This window comes from Ahaetulla prasina, chromosome 3 (genome assembly GCF_028640845.1).
Source record: "Ahaetulla prasina isolate Xishuangbanna chromosome 3, ASM2864084v1, whole genome shotgun sequence".
Lineage (NCBI taxonomy): Eukaryota > Metazoa > Chordata > Lepidosauria > Squamata > Colubridae > Ahaetulla > Ahaetulla prasina.
In genome coordinates this window covers 5,235,588-5,250,856 of record NC_080541.1, presented here as the reverse complement: position 1 = coordinate 5,250,856, position 15,269 = coordinate 5,235,588, and the positions used below count along the sequence as shown (strand labels likewise).

The window sequence follows — 15,269 nt, the reverse complement described above, 5'->3', positions numbered from 1 at the left end:
AGAGGACGCAGATCATGGAATGTTGTTGTTATTAATTTTTTCCTTCTTCCAAAATCTTATCTCGGGGAAGAGACCCATACAGAGCAGGGGTCTCCAATCTTGGCAACTTTAAGCCTGGAGGACTTCAACTCCCAGAATTCCCCAGCCAGTTTTGCTGGCTGGGGGATTCTGGGAGTTGAAGTCCTCCAGGCTTAAAGTTGTCAAGGTTGGAGACCCCTGATATAGAGGATGAGAGTTTTAGAAAAGAAAAACAAGATGATGGGAAACAGAACCGTATTAAGTAGCACACAAGCATAGAATCAAAATTGCATGGAGTATTAGTACCGCTTTGTAAAGCCCTAGTAAGGCCACACCTGGAATACCGTACCCAGTTTTGGTGGCCACGTTACAAAACAGATGTTGAAACTTTGGAAAAAGTTCAGAGAAGAGCAACTAAGATGATTAAAGGCCTGGAGACTAAAACATATGAAGAACGGTTGCAGGGTTTGAGTATGGCCAGCCTAGAGAAAAGAAGGACTAGGGGGGACATGATAGCAGGGTTCCAGTATTTGAGGGACTGCCACAAAACAGAGGGGGTCAACTTATTTTTCAAAGCACCAGAAGGCAGGACAAGAAATAATGGATGGAAACTAACCAAGGAGAGAAGCAACCTAGAACTAAGGAGAAATTTCCCAACAGTGAGGACAATTAACCAATGGAACAGCTTGCCACCAGAAGTTGAAAAACTAGAGGTTTTTAACAATAAATTGGACCGCCATTTGCCCAGAATGGTAGGGAATCTCCTGGTTGATTTGATTTGATTTGATTTATTGGATTTTTATACCGCCCTTCTCCCGAAGGACTCAGGGCGGTTTACAGCCAAGGTAAAACGACAATAATATACAAATAAAACAATGAATTAAAAAACTTATTAAACATATGGCCGCATTAAAACATTCAAATGATAAAACCCCAAAAAAAGATAAATACGTTTTTTGCAGGATCGCGATGGGACCACTGGTTTTGATGTGTTTCTTTCATGATCGTAGAATTTAATGACTAAGAAATACATTTGTGCTGATATAGCTTTGCATACCACCATTTTTTTTTTCCTGAAGAATAAAGCTTGCAACGTTACCTTGCGTTAAGTTCAAAGAAAATCATTCGTACGACTTTGTTCTTTATTATCTTTATTTTTTTTGTTGTCCAGTTTGACTTGAAATCATCAAGGAGCAATATTAAACACAGGCTTGGACTAGAAGACCTCCATGGTTCCTTCTAACTCTGTTATTCTGTAACTTCTAAAAATGGCCATCTGTTGTGTCTTGCCCGCCCTCAGAGCAGCCGGGGCCTTCTTACCTGCTCCCGCACACTGAGGAATGTATGCCTCCCGGTCCCAGTCCTGGCTCCATGCCCACACAAACTGCAGAAGGAGAATCTCCCTGCCCCAGCCCTGACTCCATGCCCAGGCAAACGGAGCAGCTAGACCCCTCCCCCTCCTCCACAGCAGGTGAGCCTGAGGAGGGTTTATTACCAACAGCTGATTGGAGTGACCCTCGCATCAGAAGATTGGAGAGGCGGAGGCAACAGAGGGAAGGGAGGGGCAGGCCTTAATGAGTGCTGAGTCATGGAGCCACACCCCATGGCCTATATAAAGGAGCTACTTTCTGGCAGTCTCTGAGTCAGGCAAAAGTCAAACTGATCTTGCTGAAGTTACTTACTGGTCTCCTGCCTGCTCTGAGGACTTTGCTAGGACTTTGGGCAGAGCTGCAGAGGCAAGCCTGATTCGGATTTCCCGGACCCAGCCGTCAGCGGAGGAGTGGGACACGACACCATCCATGATGGGAAGAAAACCCATCAGAAGATAAAAAAGGCAGAGCTTGCCCTTTGCTCCGTCCAAAGTCCCCCAGCCAGCTGTCTTGCCTAAGGCAGGACTCGAACTCCACTGTCCCCCAATGTCTAGCTTGGTGCCTTAGCCACAACATCAAAATGGCTCTCAAAAGGCCCATGTGGCCACATTTTGTACCCGTTGAATCTCCTTTATGAGTAGGAAGCACATTTTTCATATTTTCAACCCCACTGGTCGATGACTATGGAGACTCTCCATCATCCAGGTCATGGTTGTCCCAAAGGTGCTTTTTCGGGAGGCAATTGGACTTCCTTGTTTGTTTGTTTGTTTTTTCTTTTGAAGATGTTTTGCTTCTCATCCAAGAAGCTTCTTCAGCTCTGACTGGAAGGTCGGGAATGGAAGGATTTATACTCCTTGCAAACAGCGGGTTATTTGCATTCATTTAGAGAGTCGTTGAGGCCCCTTGGAGGTTTATCTGTGCCATCAGGCTCACCTGAGCGGTGTAAATTGGTGTCACTACCATGTTTTCCCGAAAATAAGACCCTGTCTTATTTTTTTTGTTTGTTTGTTTACATTTATATCCCGCCCTTCTCTGAAGACTCAGGGCGGCTTACAGTGTATAAGGCAATAGTCTCATTCTATTTGTATATTTTTTACAAAGTCAACTTATTGCCCCCCCAACAATCTGGGTCCTCATTTTACCTACCTTATAAAGGATGGAAGGCTGAGTCAACCTTGGGCCGGGCTTGAACCTGCAGTAATTGCAGGCTGCTGTGTTCTAATAACAGGCTTCTAACAGCCTGAGCTATCCCGGCCCCAAAATAAATGCTTGACCTTATTTTGGGGGAGGTTTTATTATTTTGGGGTGCGTGGAGCAACAGGGGGCTCCTCTTGCCATCTTACCTGATTTCCAGCTCTGTGTTTAAATATTTTTTTTGGGGAGGGCTTATTTTCGTGGGGGGGTGTGTGTTATTTTAATGCATGCGCTCAAAAGCCCGATTGGGTTTATTATCCGGGGATGTCTTATTTTCGGGGAAACAGGGCACAACAGTCTTTTCAGTAATTCCAAGAAGGCTCCACACACATTTGCGTTACTCAAGTGACCCTGAGGACACAGATCAACCTCCAAGCGGCCTCAATGACGCTCTAAAAGAATGCAAATGACCAGCTCTGTCTGCAAGGAATATAAAATAAATCCCTCACCAACCAGTCAGAGCTGAAGAAGCTTCTTGGATAAGAAGTGAAACATTTTCAAAGCAAAACCCGAAAGTCCAGATGCCTCTTGAAAAAGCACCTTTGGGACAACCATGACCTGGATGATGGAGAATCTCCATAGACTTTAAACCCCTACATGGCCTGACACCAGGTTATTTGAAGGACTGTCTTTTCCCAACCGTGATCTAGATGATGAGGAACTCCATGGTCTCCTTGCCTGTCTCTTATGGCAGGGGTCTCCAACCTTGGTCCCTTTAAGACTTGTGGACTTCAACTCCCAGAGTCCCTCAGCCAGCTTTGCTCTGGGAGTTGAAGTCCACAAATCTTAAAGGGACCAAGGTTGGAGACCCCTGTCTTATGGCTTGCTGTCTTCTCTTGGGTCCCAAAAGATGAACCAACTAATCCCAAAGGTGCTTTTTCAAGAGGCAACTGGACTTTCGGATTTTCTTCGAAGACTCTTCGGGTAGGAACGCTGTCCTACATGATACATATTGCATCCCCATGACCACATTATCAAAATTTGGACACCTTGCCATGACAGTTACTCTGATCCAAGGTCAGGCGATCACCATTTGTGAGTTTCCCACCCAGCTCCCCACAAGCAAAGTCAACGGGGGAAGCAAGATTTGCTTAAAGACCACATGATTCACATAAAAACTACCGTGACAGCCATGACAAAAATGTTGTAAAACAGGGCTAAAACTATAAACTATGCTTTTTAATGGATTTTTATAAGGAAATCTAGTCATCTCATGAAAAAGATAGCCATAGAAGTCCGAGAAGAATAGAATAGAATAGAACAGAACAGAACAGAACAGAACAGAGTAGGGTAGGGTAGGGTAGGGTAGAGTAATAACTGTAACAGAGTAGAGTAGAGTAGAGTAGAGTAGAGTAGAGTAGAGTAGAGTAGAGTAGAGTAGAGTAGAGTAGAGTAGAGTAGAGGAACAGAACAGAACAGAACAGAACAGAACAGAACAAAAGAGACTACAACATAGAACAGAAAAGAACATAATAGAATGATTGAGTAGAGTGGAGTGGAACAAAACAGAACAGAACAAAACAAAACAGAATGTAGAACAGAACAGAACAACATACCACAATGTAGAACAGAATAATAGAGGAGAGTGGAACGTAACGGAATGGAACAGAACAAAACAGAACAGAACAGAATAGAATGCTTCTAACTAATATCCAGTTGCACAATGGTTCAGCCGTTAAAGACTTTGAGCTTGTAAGCAGGAAAGCTGTCAATCTGTGTTTGAGACCCAGCCATGAGACGGGGTGAGTTCCCGCTCCTTGTCCCAGCTCCTGCCCACTTAGCAGTTCGAAAGCACGCAAATGCTTCTGTTCTACTAATGTATCTCCAGTTTATTTAGTATCATATGAAGATTTAGAATCTCTAATATTTCAGGCACTGATCTGGGGAGAATTATGAGTAAAGGTTGATGAATCCCTTCAGAGGGACGAAAGAACAAAAGAAACCCAAACATTTTGAATCACAGAAAACTTTGTAGAACAGAATCGAGAAGGAAATTCATGGTTTGACCCCAAAGCTTGAAAAAAATCGTTCCCCTTGAATAAAACTAGGCTTACCTGCTTTTTACTCCTCTGACCTACTGGGAACAGAGCCTTGGACTTCTCTGCAATTTTCTGCCAATCGAGAAATAACAATAATGTCAACGGTATAGGAATAATAATAGGAACACAACAGCAGCAACACTATCATTAATCAGGATAGCATGGGGATGCCTTAGCGTTAGTTTACAATACTCATTTTGCTCCTTGGAGTAGTGCGGTGACCTAGAGTTGGAGCTCTTGCCTGACAATCAGGAGGATATGAGTTCCATCCTAGGTAGAGGCAGATGTTTCTCTCTCTGGGCACAATGAGAATATATTAGTTGAACAAAACTCCGCACTGGCAACAGGAAAGGCATCCGGCCATTCAGACACTCTGCTATCTCCATTCAGTTGCCCAGACTCCACCCCGCAAGGGATTATGGGGTCGTTAAAAGAGGAGGATGACTCATTTTGGGGAGCAAAATGAGGGGGGAGCAAATCAGATGATGGGATAGCTTTGAAAGGATAGGCATTTAAGAAAGCTGTGGACATTTCGATTTCAAAAAACCTGGTTTCCAGATCAAATTCAGCACTGAAAAAAACAGCTGACAGCCGTTAAGGGTGAGAAAGTGCCAATTTGCACACTCCATCCCAGCCCCTGACATCACCACACCATTCACAAAGGATCCTTTGGACGGGTTGAAACAGATCGCAAGTATAAGGATGGGAAATCACAGGGGTTGCTGTAGAAACAGCATGCGTGGAACAAAAAAGTTGTTTTTGCTGGTTGAAATTGGGCTGTCACATGCCTGGGACAGTCTGAACTGTCTCTTGGAATGGAAGAGAAAGCCAGCAAGCACGAAAGAAGGAAAGAGAAGTAGGGAGCGAGGAAGGAAGGAAGGAAGGAAGGAAGGAAGGAAGGAAGGAAGGAAGGAAGGAAGGAAGGAAGGAAGGAGCAAGGGAGGAAGAAGAAAGAAAAAAGGGAGGGAGGGAGGGATAGAAAAAGAAAGAAAGAAAGAGAGAAAGAAAGAAAGAAAGAAAGAAAGAAAGAAAGAAAGAAAGAGGAAGGGAGCGAGGAAGGAAGGAAGAATACTGAAGGAAGAAAGAAAGAGAGAGGAGGAGGAGGAGGAAGAAGAAAGAAGGAGGAGAAAGAAAGAAAGAAGGAAGGAAGGAAGAAAGAAAGGGGAGCGAGGAAGGAAGGAAGGAAGGAAGGAAGAAAGAAAGAAAGAAAGAAAGAAAGAAGGAAAGAAAGAAAGGGAAGGAGGAAGAGAAGGAAGGAAGGAAGGAAGGAAGGAAGGAAGGAAGGAAGGAAGGAAGGAAGGAAATGAAATAAAAAAAATTAAATTAAACCAGCAATGAACAGGAGGAAGATATTTTGAAGCTGGCCTCTAACTGTACAATGCAGCATTTCCAGTTTTGAAATAGTATAACTGAAATAAAAAAGAGAGAGAGAAGGAAGGAAGGAAGGAAGGAAAGAAGGAAAGGAAGGAGAGGGAGAAAGAGAGAGAGAGAAAGAGAGAGAGAAGAAAGAAAGAAAGAAAGAAAGAAAGAAAGAAAGAAAGAAAGAAAGAAAGAAAGAAAGAGGCAATGACTTCTCTCAATTCCAGAGTCCTTCCCTGCCTCTCTTACCTTCTGTATCGTTCCATATCGTTGAATGGCATCAGAAAGTTGATTCTTCAGCCGGTCGAGCTGGAGTCGTTCTTGCTATGAGAGAGAAAGAGAGAACGAGAGATGAACGAATACAGTCAGCACCTCAATGATTCAGACAGAGTCCCAAAAGTACTTTTTTCAAGAGAGAACTGGAGTTTCTTGTTTTTTCTTTGAAGACATTTCGGTTCTCATCCGAGAAGCTTCTTCTGCTCCGACTGGATGGTGTGGAATGGAAGGATTGATCCTCCTTGCAGAGAAGCTGGTCATTTGCATCGTTTCAGAGAGAGTCGTTGAGGCCACGAGGACACAGATGGCCACACAATGCAGTTACACCTCCAAGTGGCCTCAACGAATCTCTCAAAAAGGATGCAAGTGACCAGCTGTCTGCAAGGAGGATAAAAACTTTTATTCCCCTCCATCCAGTCAGGTGAACCATGTTAACCTTATGTTGTGTCTGCGCCCCCCGAGCCGGGCTTCCTGCCAAAAAGTGACTTGGAAAGTGAGGGGGAAGGGCCGTCAGGACTTACCTCGGGAGCACCGGCTTCCCTGGCTCAGCTCCAGGAGCCACAGGCAAGCCAAGTGGAAGAGATAATGAGGTCCCCTGACTCTTTCCCCCCCAGGCCACGCCTCCAGACCCAGCTGATGGCAATCAGGCCTGGCTGGACCCTAGGTTTCGTAGGCAGGAAAGGAGGGAACAACAGAAGCAGGGATGGGGCAGGCCTAGGAAGTGCTGAGTCAGGGAGACACACCCCACAGGATATAAAGGCAGCAAGAACTGCTGTGCCTCTTCGTAGCAGGCAAATCAACTGATTAACTAAGAGCTGAAGTACTGTTTGTTCCTGGGTGACTCATCGGCATCGAGGGAGATAACAGAGAAACTTGGCAGACGCTCGCTATTCTGCTGCCAGAGCTGATAGTGCCGGCTAATTAAGCCATCGCTCGGATGGAGGCGAGGGGGGTGGGACAGAACACCTTAGGCCAATAAGTTTAAATCTAAACCAAGAAGGACAAAGCTGATAAGGATAAGGACAGTTTGTCAAAAACAGAACTGATGATATACTACAAAATAATTTTGCTACGAAAATCTTTTGGGATAATGCAACGATCAAACATCTCAATGTGCTTTAGTGGTTTTGTTTTTGCAGACAGGTTTGTTTTGAAATTGATTTCCATTTGACAGATGTTTATGAAGCATCGCGAAGGCCCTCCTGGGCCAAACTCTTCCCTTATCCGCGCTCTCATCAAACAAATGCTCATTATTCGTGAATAAGATCTGATTAAGATTTCAGACCCTGTATTGCGTATTCTGCTTGCAATATAGTGGAAAGATTAGAGAGGCACATTCCGTTCCTTTCTTCGCCCAAGAAACCCTCAAAGGCATCTTAGTGTATCCCAACCAGACATGTGTCATGACGCAGGGCTGTCAATGAAATTGCCTGAATGGTGATCTCAGACCCAATACCCAGAATTATTGGACAAGCTGTTGCCAGATGATCGAAGGCATGGCAAGTCCCTTCTCAAAACCAATGGAGAGTTTCATTTACACTGAAGCTGGTATCAGTTTTGGAAAACGATTTTCTTTTTGCTTCTTAACTGCCACATATTTTATAAGAGAAGAGAGGCAGGAGGTGTTATGGGTCCCCTTTCTTAAGGAGGTCCATCTGATGGGACCTAGAAGAAGGGCCTTCTCTGTGGTGGCTCCCTCCCACCACATCATTCCTACAGAGATAAGACTGCCCCCCACTTTGAACTCTTTCACAAAGCCCTGAAGACCCCAGAGGAGGATGGCGCCTACAAGAAAGTGGTCTAGTTGTTACCATCAGGAGGAGGTGGGAAGGTTATTGATCTTTGTACCGGGTTTTTTAATCTTGGTAAGCTGCCTGGAGTCACCGCAAGCAAGTTCGGAAACCATATAAATTTCCTTAATACGTAGAATAAATAAATGTATAAAAGATGAGGGCAGAAATAAGGATCCAATTCCAAGAAGATGGGGCAGTTGGCAAATCAGGCCAACGAATTATAAATTCAATCTATAATAGAGTTTGGTAATGATTCTTTTGGCATGATTCCTTGGGAGTAGGTCATTTTAGCACTGAATTGAAGCACAGGGATACGTTTCAAATTTCTACATTAGCCCTATTAAACCGCAGAGGTCATCAATCTCAGCTTCTCAGTTTTTCTTCAACACCCCCCCTCCCCGCCCCATAACTTCTGGCCGTTAACCCTCCCACCTAGCGAAGACATTTAGGTATCGTCTAACAACCTGCAGGTTGGACAAGCTTAGAAACAAAGTGCATAAAACATTTTATCCTGAAATATTCTTCATGCTAAAAGTCACGGCTCACGCTAATGCTGTCAAACGCCTTGTTGTGCGGGCAAATCTGTTGACCTGAGCACAAAATGGGCCCACTCAAGCACTTTGGGAAACGGTCAAAACAAAGCTTATTTGAATCATTTCCACACCGCGCAAAACGGTCTCTTTTCAGACCTCCAAACCATAGTTTTGCCCTTGAAGTGGAACCGTTCAAAGTGTTTTTGTAGCTACAAGGTTTTCAAGGCATCGTTTTAGACATTCTTGTTGGGACCTCTGGATTTAGGAGCCCCAGGTTCACAATAAGCAAGCCTACCCTAAAAATAATTGCTACCCTAAAAATAATTGCTACCAACCTGCCTTCCATTGAGGACCTGTATACTGCACGAATCAAGAAGAGGGCCGTGAAAATATTTACAGACCCCTCGCAACCTGGACATAAACTGTTTCAACTCCTACCCTCAAAACGACGCTATAGAGCACTGCACACCAGAACAACTAGACACAAGAACAGTTTTTTCCCGAAGGCCATCACTCTGCTAAACAAATAATTCCCTCAACACTGTCAAACTATTTACTGAATCTGCATTACTATTAATCTTCTCATAGTTCCCATCACCAATCTCTTTCCACTTATGACTGTATGACTATAACTTGTTGCTGGCAATACTTATGATTTATATTGATTTATTGACCATCATTTGTGTTGTAAATGTTGTACCTTGATGAACGTATCTTTTCTTTTATGTACACTGAGAGCAGATGCACCAAGACAAATTCCTTGTGTGTCCAATCACACTTGGCCAATAAAATTCTATTCTATTCTATTCTATTCTATTCTATTCTATTCTATTCTATTCTATTCTATTCTACCCAAACGTGTCTCTTAGCCAATTGGTTTATTGAAGAAGTTCTCATCAATTTGATAGGACTAGGGGTGACATGACAGCAGTCTTCCAGTATTTGAGGGGCTGCCACAAAAAAGAGGCGGGGTCAACCTATTCTCCAAAGCACCAGAAGGCAGGAAAAAGAAACCATGGATGAAAACTAATCAAGGAGAGAAGCAACCTGGAATTTAAGAGAAACTTCCTAACAGTGAAGACAATGAAAAAGTGATAAAACCTGCCTCCAGAGGTTGTGGGTGCTCCAGGGTCGCAAACCGGAAGAGAAACTGCCCAGGGTGCATGCGCGTGCCTAAAAATGATCTTCCGGTTTCAGCTATTGAATTTCCGGTTTCAGCCAGCTACTATTCCAGGTTTCCAGTGTGCATGCACACATGACGATCAGCTGGCCAGTGCGCATGCTCACGCAGGAAAACGGAAGACCAGTTCTTCCAGTTTTCGGCACTGCCGCCTGCAAAAGGGCCAGCTGATTTTCACGCAGAAACCCGGAAGAGGAACAGGCGATGCTGCGCGTGCCGGGTGACATGGCTCCACATGCCACTTTGGGCACGCGTGTCGTAGCTTTGCCATCACGGGTATAGGGTCTCCTGCTTGAGCAGGGAGCTGGACTAGAAGACCTCCAGTGTCCCTTCCAGCTCTATTCTGATGGATGGATGGGTGGATTTGATAAGACTTTTAAATGCCACAGCATTATCCTCCTTCATTTGTGAGATCGGTTAATAAAGATATCCTTCTGAATTTGCAAGTTGAGAACCAGAGCTTTAAACAGGATTCGCATTCACTCCATTGCGGCTGTAAGCAACCTTATTCTCGGTCCCAACCTTTCACCCATATTCCCTCTGAGTCATTCCTACAGAGTTCAGGAGAACAACAGTCAGCAATGAAATAAGCAATATTGTCACTACAAACTAACCGACATTAACATGACAAAGGCTATTGTAAACCCAAAAAAAAGCCAATGCAATCTCAGGCTGTATTAATAGAGGGATCGAATCAAGATCACATGATGTTCTAGTATGGCTTTACAAATCGTATGTCAACTCGCAAAGTATCCCTGGCCTGCTCTCGAGTTGCCATAGGCCGGGGGGGGATGGGAAACCAGCGAAATGGCAGAGCAGCCAAAGACATTCCAGACATATCTCTCTCAAGGCTGTCTCCCAGGGTTGCCCACAGCAGCCAGAGGGGAGTGACCTCCACAACCTGTGAAATTGCTCTGGGGGTGAATGTGATTGATGACACACCCTGGGGGTGAGGATGGAAACAGGATCCTAATTGGAGCATAAATTATGTAGGGTAAGAGCTGGTTTCACTTGGAAAAGTGCCGATATGACTCTCCTAATAAATAACTGGATTTCTTTTGAAGCTTGGCTCAAGAGTCATGATTTAATTAGGGTATCCGTGGGAACCCTGGCATTGTTAGTAAGACCACACCTGGAATACTACATCCAGTTCTGTTCATCACAATACAAAACTGATGTTGAGACTCTGGAAAGAGTGTAGGGAAAAGCAACAAAAATAAATAGGGAGCTGGAAGAATGATTACAGAAATTGGGTATGTCTAGTCTAAAGAAAAGAAGGATTAGGGGAGTCACGATAGCAGTGTTCCAATATTTGAGTGGCTCCTACAAAGAGAAGGAGGTCAAATTATTTGCCAAAGCACCAAAAGGCAAGAAAGAAAGAATAGATAGATACTATCCAAGGAGAGAAGCAATTTAGAATTAAGAATAAATTTCCTAACGGTGAGAGCAATCAAGCAATAGAACAACTTGCCTTCAAAAGTTGTGGGTGCTCCATCACTGAAAGCTTTCAAAAAGAGACTGGACAACCATTTGTCTAAAATGGTATAAGGCCGTGCTGGCAAACCTATGGCACGTGTGCCACAGGTGGTACGCATAACCATATTGGTGGGCATGCGAGCTCAGGTGAAACCAGAAGTTGGCAAACGTGCCATTTCCAGCCTCCAAGGATGAGGAAGGCCATTTTCGCCCTCCCCAGACTCCTAGAAAGGCTCTGGAGCCTGGTGAGAGAGAAAAATGGGTGTTCTGTCCTCCTTCGCCTCCGTCCGAGTAATGGCTTAATTAGCCGGCATTATCAGCTCTGGCAGCAGAATAGCCAGCGTCTGCCAAGTGCCTCTGTTATCATCCACGACGCTGGTGAGTCACCCAGGAACAAACTTCAGCTCTTAGTTAATCAGTGGATTTACCTGTTACGAAGAGACACAGCAGCTCTCGCTGCCTTTTATATCCTGTGGGGTGTGGCTCCATGACTCAGCACTTCCTAGGCCTGACCCACCCCTCCTCTCCTGCCTACGAAACCTAGGGTCCAGCCAGGCCTGATTGCCATCAGCCAGGTCTGGAGGCGTGGCCTGGGGGGGGAAGAATCAGGGGACGGAGGCCTCGTTATCTCCTCCACCTGGCCTGCCTCTGACTCTTGGAGCTGAGCCAGGGAAGCCGGTGCTCCCGAGGCAAGTTCTGGTGGCCCTTCCCCCTCACTTTCCAAGTCACTTTCTGGCAGGAGGCCCGGCTCGGGGGGCGCAGACACAACAACGGGCCTACCAGGCCATCACGTGCCAGGAGCGGGGGGGGGGGGGGCATATGCATGCATGGGGACGGGGAGCATAGAATTATGGGAGCGGGCACACGCACAAACATACACTCCTGGCACGCAATGGCAAAAAGGTTAGCCATCACTGGTATAAGGTCTCCTACTTGAGCAGGGGCTCGGACTAGGAGACCTCCAAGAACCCTTCTAACTCTATTTTTCTGTGTTCTGGTGTTCTAATAATCGCCGTGCCATCTCTCCAACTTTCCCCTCCCTTGCCCATGGTCCTTCCCGCTAACGCTCCAGCAGCTTGAAAAGCGAAAGGCGAGACGTTTTAAATAAGATATTCCCGAAATAGTTCAATCACTGGAAGTAGGGTTTATATCTCTATAAATCCATCTCGAGAAAATTTACATTGATGGAAGATTTGATAGGAGAATATTTTACTTATGTAAATCCATCTCCGGAAAGTATACATTGATAAAGAGGTTTGACACTAGAATATTTTACGATGGGTGAGTGGAAACTCTCAGGTTTTCTGCCTATAAGTATCCGTCAAACATGAGATATGCACCGTGGTGTAAATATTAGATTAGGAAGACTGTAAAAGGCCACGAAATGCTAAATATATCTCAGGCAGCTGATAAGGACAGTTCAGTCTATCTGCATTCATGTTATCATTCCAATCGCAGAATCTTTACAAGCTTTGATATCGTAATGCATTTATAATGCAGCTCTGAAGCTGGGCCACGTTTAACTAACTTTAGCCTCCTTTGACCTGCTTTGACTTTTTAAACAATAATAAATTTGTGCTTTAATTGAAACAGAAAAGCAAAACAAAGCAGAAAATGACAATTAGTACCCCAGAGAAAGGGCTACGAATTTAAGTCCCCAAAGTGTAATGGTATCATTTCAAACATCCTTTATTATGTCCTCAAAACTATTTCATTCATTGTTCAATCAAATCTGAGATGCGCAATAGTTTATTCTGAATGTCAAGAATGTATTCAAAAAAATCTCAGAACTGTGTCCCATACATAATACCTCCCTTAGTTTTTAAGGGGCCTCTGTGGCTCAGACTGCTAATGCAGTCTGTTATTAACAGCAGCTGCCTGCAATTACTGCAGGTTCAAGCCCCACTAGGCCCAAGGTTGACTCAGCCTTCCATCCTTTATAAGGTAGGTAAAATGAGGACCCAGATTGTTGGGGGGCAATAAGTTGACTTTGTATATAAATATACAAATAGAATGAAGACTATTGCTAACATAGTGTAAGCCACCCTGAATCTTCGGAGAAGGGCGGGATATAAATGCAAATAAAAAAAACAAAAAAAACATGGATATTGATTATTTATGTTCTACTTTCGTATTGTATCTTGCCGAAGGACTAGTGTATCTTGATTTAACCCTCAAAGGGGATTGCTGATAAAGAAATGCTCTATTTCCTTCAAACTCGGAAAGGGCTAGTTGTAATGGCTTAAATCCAGTCTCAAAATGTTGCTATAAAAGGGGTAAGGAGAAGAAGGAGGAGGAGGAAGGAGAATGAGAAAAGGAAGAGGGGAGGAAGACGAGGACTAGGAGGAGGAGAGGAAGGAGGAGGAGGGGGAAGAAGAAGACAAAGAGGAGCAGGAGGAGGACAAAGAAAAAGAAGGAGGAGGAGAAAAGGGGGAGGAGGAGAAGAAGAATAGGAGGAGGAGATGAAGGGGAAGGAGATGGAGATGGATAGGAAGAAGAGGAGGAGAAGGAAGGAGGAGGAGGATAGGAAGAAGAGGAGGAGAAGGAAGGAGGAGGAGGATATGAAAAAGAGGAGGAGGAGGAAGATGGAAGGTGAGGAAGAGGAGAAAGAAGAGGAAGATGGGAAAGAAGAGGAAGAAAGAGAAGGAGAAGGAGAGGAAAAGGAGGAGAATGCAGATGAAGATGAACAGGAGGACAAGGATAGGAAGAGAAGGAGGAGGAAGGAGAAGGAACAGGGCAGGAGGAGCAGGAAGAAAGAGAAAGAGAAAAAAGAGGAGAGGAGGAGGAGGAGGAAGGAGGAGGAGACAATTAAAAGTTGTTGTTAGTTGCGAAGTCGTGTCCGACCCATCGCGACCCCATGGACAACATTCCTCCAGGCCTTCCTGTCCTCTACCATCCTCTGGAGTCCATTTAAACTCATGCTGACTGCTTCAGTGACTCCATCCAGCCACCTCGTTCTCTGCTGTCCCCTTCTTCTTTTGCCCTCCATCGTTCCCAGCATTCGGCTCTTCTCCAGTGAGTCCTTTCTTCTCATTAGCTGGCCAAAGTATTTGAGTTTCCTCTTCAGGATCTGGTCTTCTAAAGAGCAGTCAGGGTTGATCTCTTCTAGGACTGACCAGTTTGTTCGCCTTGCAGTCCAAGGGACTCTCAGGAGTCTTCTCCAGCCCCAGAGTTCAAAGGCCTCAATTCTTTGGCGCTCAGCCTTTCTTACGGTCCAACCTTCACAGCCATCCATTGCAACTATTTAAATTAAATTAAAAGGAAAGCACCAGAAAACCTCACGATGGAACTGTGCCTCATTTTGGGGGGGAAAAAACCATTTTTCCATTTTCCCCACCAACAGCTGTTTATTTATTTATTTATTTATTTAATTATATTTATATACCGCCCTATCTCCCGAAGGACTCAGGGCGGTTCACAGGCACTTAAAAACACATAAATACAATATAAAAGCAATTAAAAAACTTATTCTAAAAGCCCGTTAATTAAAATATAAAAATAAAACCCAATTAAAACCCATAAATTTAAAATCTAGCTCAGTCCTGCACAATTAAATAAGTATGTTTTAAGGGAAGGTCCAAGGTCCGAAGCTGACGAAGTCCGGGGGTAGTTCGTTCCAGAGGGTGGGAGCCCCACAGAGAAGGCCCTTCCTGCGCCGCCAGACGACATTGCCTCGCTGACGGCACCCTGAGAGACCCTCTCTGTGAGAGCGCACAGGTCGGTGAGAGGTATTCGTAGCAGTAGGCGGTCCCGTAAATAACCCGCCCAATGCCATGGAGCGCTTTAAAGGTGGTCACCAAAACCTTGAAGCGCACCCGAAGGCCACAGGTAGCCAGTGCAGTCTGCGCAGGATGGTGTTATCACAGCCACGAGGGCTCCATCTATCACCCACGCAGCCGCATTCTGACTAACTGTAGCCTCCGGATGCCCTTCAAGGGGAGCCCCATGTAGAGAGCATTGCAGTAATCCAGGCGAGACGTCACAAGTGCGTGAGTGACCGGCATAGGGCATCCCGTCCAGAAAGGCGCACT

The 15,269-nt window shown here is 44.9% G+C and overlaps 1 protein-coding gene across 1 annotated transcript in view; it reads right to left on the bottom strand.

Annotated features, from left to right (window-relative positions):
* Positions 1 to 15,269, bottom strand: part of TSNARE1 (t-SNARE domain containing 1) — a 355,693-nt gene that overhangs the window by 190,107 nt on the left and 150,317 nt on the right. The window contains exons 7-8 of the mRNA XM_058177145.1: positions 6,230 to 6,304; positions 4,637 to 4,693 (exon numbers count right to left, since the gene is read on the bottom strand). Coding sequence (XP_058033128.1) covers positions 4,637 to 4,693; positions 6,230 to 6,304 — 132 coding nt within the window. The remainder of the gene's footprint in view (positions 1 to 4,636; positions 4,694 to 6,229; positions 6,305 to 15,269) is intronic.